The sequence below is a fragment of the Amyelois transitella genome, chromosome 2 (assembly GCF_032362555.1).
Source record: "Amyelois transitella isolate CPQ chromosome 2, ilAmyTran1.1, whole genome shotgun sequence".
Lineage (NCBI taxonomy): Eukaryota > Metazoa > Arthropoda > Insecta > Lepidoptera > Pyralidae > Amyelois > Amyelois transitella.
Genome location: NC_083505.1, coordinates 7455564 through 7461759, shown reverse-complemented (window position 1 = coordinate 7461759; position 6196 = coordinate 7455564). Strand labels below are relative to the sequence as shown.

Here is a 6196-nt window from a genome sequence, read left to right as displayed (position 1 = left end):
ACCCCGATTGCGTTCTCTTCCTGGGAAGATGCTATGTACGAGTAGTAAATCAGATAATTACACAAACGCATTTACTTTAAACCGGTTCAGTTTACACTTACTGGGGTTAAACTTTTCTTGAATGATCTATGTTCGCAGTTTCAAAGGGCAATTAACAAAGCTAGGTCAAACAGAAGTGGTAACGTGTTGGGGGGTTAATCACGTAATAACATTTGCGAGACGTGGCGGGGTGGGGCGAGGGTCGGTGCTAACAATGTTGACCGTTGAAGGCAAACAGCGGCGGCTGCGTCAGCCCACGGCTCACCGCATCGCCGCCGCACTGCTGCCGCAAACCACAACCCTACCAAAAATACATTAGATCCATAGATTTTGCAGTAAATAAGATTATTACGAATATTACGTTCAGAATACGTAACTTAAAAATGGAACATTTCAAACATTTTTATGATATTCAGTGTGCAGGATAGAAACAGTCTTTCTCTAACCGTAAAAGCATAAATTATCATTAAATTGAATGTATCTGAGTAACTCAGATAAAAGTTATCGTTACATGGTCTCAGTAATATTCAAACCTTTTCAAGTCATGATATATATATATATATACGTCTATCGAATCTGATTGATATCGTTATTAGGTCGTTAAAAAAAACATACTCGTAACTAAGTATAGGTAAATGAAATGTTCTCATTACTGACTTGTAATATAAAAACCGCCTAATAAGTAATATTTTTGTCTACTCAGGAGAATATTAGAACCAGATATTATTACAAATAATAATTTATTGTTCTTGCGTAACGAGAGCATCAATTCAATTATCCGGGGTTAATAAGCAAGGGGTTAGATGTTTAAAGTGGCAGAGGTCGGTGATTAAATGTATTTCGGTATTCCGCTGATTTGCTAACCCTTCCGTCGTCGGCCATGCGTGAAATCATACTCTAATGTTGGCCTTCTCGCTGCAGTAATATTATAATAGATAAACTCGTAAGGGCAATGTCTGTCTTGGATTCAAGATGTCCCGGGTTCGGTTCTTTTTGGTTACGGTATTATTTAACAATATTAACACCTACCTCTAAAATAACGCTGTGAAGATTTTAGTTACAAGGATAAATATTTTTCTTTAAATCACTATGATTTTAAAGTACTTATAATTAAAAAGTATAAAGTATTTTTTCAGATTTACATGGGTCTTGGTTAGGTTTATCCCTTGATCGGAACTTAACTTATTTTTTTTACTTACCAAACCCCTAATTTATTTATAATGTAAAACAAGTTTTAATCTTCTGATTTTCATACTCCGATTATCATAATAAGCATTTATTTTACAGCGATACAAGAATACAATTTTAAAGAACCATAATTCTTCGGTAAAAAAGTATTTTTCCGGAAAATAAATACCTACAAATAAATGTATTTAAAAATATTGAACTGTTGAATGAATACAATGGTCTACAAATATCGTAGATAGTCTACAAGATTTGGACTGTCGTAGCAAAGTTGTAGCGCATCTACGGGCACAAAATTATCATTTTGTATTTTAGTTGTGCTCGCAACTCCGTTAGCGTGCGGTTTGAAATAAGTTTTTTTTTACATAGTAGGGATTTGCATATAAAAACTTTTGTTCTGAAAAATTAATTTCCAATTCAAACAGTAATATCTTAATACGCACTCAAAAAATCCTTTAGATGAATATTTATTAATTCCATCATAACAATTGACACCTTGCATACGTAGTACGTAGTAATATCCGTTTATTAATGTTTGTGTCTTATTCATGTACGAGTAGTATATTGTTTACATTATGTCAGTGTTAGTGAACTTATGGCTGTGAATATAAAGGCTTGTGTTAGTATGCGCGCGTCTCCAGCCGTCATTGGGCTAGAGGGCGGAGTTTCTCGCCGCCCTGTGTCGCGGCCGCAGTCCGCTCCCGACCGGCGCGCGCCCCGCACACCACATGGTGGAACACGCGCTCGTGGACTGCTCTCAGGCGAGCGCCATGCAGACCCTGCCGCCGCAACCGCACCGCGAAGCCGACGAAGATCAGCTCGCAGACGAATATGTTCAAAATTTCGAGCTCGACCATTTAGAAGATCACCATCTTGTGAAACGTGAACCTTTACGAACTGGATGGCATGAGCTCGCCGATGGACCACCGGCCTGCGCCCGCGCCTGCCGACCGTGGCCCGATGCGGGACCCTATCCTCAACCGCACGTCGCCATCGCCGTGGATCCGAGCACACCCCCAGAAACGCCTCCAGCGCCTATAAGTCGCAGCCCTTGTAGAGCGGCACTCGTCGATGATGTACTATGGTTACCTCATATGCGAGAGCCTTTGGATATGCGCACTGTACCCTGCGGGAGTTTTGAAGACTGGGATCGTCGCGAGTGGAGAGAACAGGATCACCATATTCAACAAGTCGCGTTACGTCCTGCGAGTTCCTGCTCGGCGCTTTCGCCGCGCACCGGCCAGCACCAGTCATATCAAGCGTCTTCCTGTGGCGACGATTTAATAAGTGACGACCTGCTCATGACATTAAGTGTACGTGAATTAAACAAACGACTTCACGGTTTCCCCCGCGAGGATGTGACTCGACTGAAACAGAAAAGGCGCACACTGAAAAATCGTGGATACGCGCAGAACTGTCGCAGCAAGCGATTGCAACAGCGACAGGAGCTGGAGATGACTAACCGGTCATTGCAGGACGAGCTGCACGTGCTGCAGCTGCAAGTGGCGCGCGTGACGCACGAGCGGGACATGCTGAAGCAGCGGCTGTCGCTGGTGAGCCGTGAGCACGCCGTGCCGCAGCACGCGCCGCCCACACCGCACTCGTCACCGGAGTTCTTCTCGGAGCTGTGACGGCAGGGCTCGGCGCCCCGCAGCGGCGCCGGCCCGGCCTCGTCGTGCGCCTGGCAGCGCTACTGAGCAGTCGGCGTCCCGCGAGCACGACCGCGCGCCCGACGCCGCCAGTCGACAGACAAGTCGTGCTTTTGTTAAGTTTGAGATATCATCGGTTCCAGTTTTATAGTTCTTTTTTATTATTGGTGGAACAATGTAGCGCATCCCTTTGGGCTGGCTACGCACACCGTGTTAAATGTATGGTTGTGTCGTAAGATATGCATAGCTTCGTTAAAATATGTATTATGTATTATTAAATTTATATAGATTTAATGACTCAAACAACTGATTAATCAATAATTGTAAATATACTCTAAATAACTTAGAGAAATAAATGGTGTTCTCCTAATAAATGTTCAGATAAGTTATCTTTTATATGTTTTGTTAATCTCTCGTCTGACAGTGATCTACGATCATCTTTAAATATCTGAAAACACATTGAAACTGTTCCTTCTATTCTACTTTTATTGATTTTGGTAAATATAAAGCTGCAAAAACTGCATCAGTTTATACCTTGTAAATAACTTTAAAATAAAAATAATTTTAATGAAACATCCAATAAAATTCTAAAATCAAGTTGATTTTTATTAGCGTTACCACTCTTTATGTAGTCCTTTCTCCGTGTTACCTACTTATTACATTACATACTTCAAATTCAGTCCCCAAAATTAAAGAAACCGTCGTTAGTTTTATCTTATATCCTATTTGTACCAATTTAGGGCAAAATACATTTTTGCATTTTTGGTCCGATTTTAATATAGATAGGTAATATGAAATATTATATAGAATTACCTAATGAGTTCCTGGGGAATTAAAATCGGTTAAGTAGTTTTTGAGATATTTTCAATTTTGTAAAATTTCAAGTGTTCGCGTAGTCTACGTTCGACTAGTTTCTGTTTATAACAGATTAATGTTTCTTAAGTTTAATTAGCTGACTTGTCATCATTGTCATACTACATAAAAATGCATATATCACATAGTTATACAAATGCCGTGTGATTCCCGGCATTTTAAAATAGGACCGCTCCATATCTTTCCCATGGATTTTGTTAAAGGCGACTAGGAATATGGGTATAACCTTGGGAATCTTCTTGTAGGCGAACGGCTAGCAACCGGTCACTATTTAAATCTCAATTCCATCATAAAGCCATACAGCTGAACTTGGTCTTTCAGTCTTTTTAAGACTGTTGGCTCTGTCTGCCATGCAAGAGATATGGACGTGTATCCATGTATGTATGTATATTTCTATCTGTCTGGGCTTAGTGAAGCAAGCATGGCCGGGTAAAAGTAAAACTAATTCACAAGTTGGCATACGTAGGTCAAATAGGTGCTCGTGGCCATAGGCGGAACCTGAGTCCTCTCCAGGAAGAGCGCCAACCGAAGACGATGATGATGAGTTTGGAGCTTTTCAGATTAGTAGGTATGTAGTATTGTTGCATATTAATTATATTAGCCAATATTAAACATTAGCATTATAATTATAATAAATCCATACTAATATTATAAATGTAAAAGTGTGTTTGTTTATCCGAGCTCCATGAAATTTTGCATACATTATAGTGTGAAGCACGCAGGCAGAGCCGCGGTCAAAGCTAGTAGTTTTATACATTACCTACTGCAGATAGGCCTATATTTCTAAAAATTAAATGTATTAGGTATATTATTAATATTTGTTCGTGACAAATTGTCTTGTGAAGTTTAATGACTTCAATTTCATTGTGCAACATTTGCTGAGTCTGCAGTGTTGATTGCCCAACAGTTGCAAGAAACGGGGTCGAAAGAACTGGCTCATTTGTAGGTATTCAACTTACTCGTGTATTATTCAGTAATAATTATAATTTATTTATAAACAAGATTTACTTACAAAGTAACTAGATGGACATTAAACTAGACATGATGTAAGATACGCGTAATAGATATTATCTTTATATTTAATTATAAACATAACAAAACTGTAAGTATAAAAGTTCTAATAGAAATGATTTGCAAGAAGATACTTTATTAAAAACTAACTGTGCCGGCGACGTCGTCCGCGTGGAATAGTTATTTTGGGCATCATTGAAGCCCAATCATTAAAGCCTTCCTCGATAAATAGTCTATTCAACGCAAAAAAAAAATTCAATTCGAATCAGTAGTTCCTGAGATTGGCGCGTTCAAACAAATAAACAAACTCTTTAGCTTTATAATATTAGTATAGATAAAAATCTGTAAATGTTTATGGATATGGATTAAATACTAACAGAAGTTTTCAGGTCAACTTAAACTTCACGTTTCAACTACAAGGAGCATTTAACGTAGTAGTTACCAAGAATTTAGTTTATCAATTCATATCATCTGTTGATTTTGTCTGGTTTGCATCCTCTCTGACGATCGAGACCGGAAGACCTGAAGGTTAAAAGACTTTCAAATAAATTTCTCTAAAATACTTAAATAAAAATATTTTCTCTCTCTCTCTTCGTTGCCTATTCGCCTATCCTGTTGCATCCTCCGCCATTATGCCCCTTGCCCTGGAGTCTGCGTAATTAAATTTACTAAACGATTATCAGTAAATAATCATGTTACCATGACCCAATACGGGATAGGTTCTCTTGTAAAGGTTGCGAAGTTAGGTGGGAGTCGCTTTGTGTAAAAATCTGACTTACCAAATTCAAGATCCACGGTCAAAGGCGTACCCCGCTTCGCAGACTTCTCTTCAGAAAGATGAGGATATAAGGAGGAAGGGAATTATAGTTTAAAAATTTCTTTGCAAGTATAAATTGTATAACACAAACAGGAAACCTACATAGTTGCAGTACCTACAAGAATGATACCAGATACTTTATTGTTAGAACAACACGCATCGTATTCCTTGATAACGCAACTACTTGCGATATTGTTTATACAAGTAAAAAAATACATACCTACTTTTGTACAAATATATGTTACATATCGATAATGATAATAAATATAAACCTCAAATTTATCGTAAACTACCGTTTATCCGTCGCTTGGCCAAGGTTTCACGTCATTTCTCATAGATGTTACAAGTACCTATATCATTTTTTCAAGTTGAAACGAAAGTGTTACTACTTATTTTCTTATAAGCGACTTCGAACCTGTTAGTTGTATATTTTCTTGAAAATTTCAAGAATTATATTATGAACGAATCAAATAAAATAACGTTGTTAGTTAGTTGGTCAAGTACTTAGTACCCGACTAGAAACAGCTTCATCAGCTTTCAATTCTATCGCAGCTACGTACCAAGACTAACTTCTGATTTATGTACTTAGATTAGTTTGATTGTAAACCGAATTTCCTACGGT

At 38.4% G+C, this 6196-nt stretch overlaps 1 protein-coding gene across 1 annotated transcript; it reads left to right on the top strand.

The window, feature by feature from the left end:
- Positions 1-1952: 1952 nt before the first annotated feature.
- LOC106133586 (neural retina-specific leucine zipper protein) lies at positions 1953-2855 on the top strand. Its single transcript, XM_013333368.1, has one exon. The coding sequence runs from the start codon at positions 1953-1955 to the stop codon at positions 2853-2855; it is 903 nt and encodes a 300-aa protein (XP_013188822.1).
- Positions 2856-6196: the final 3341 nt, after the last annotated feature.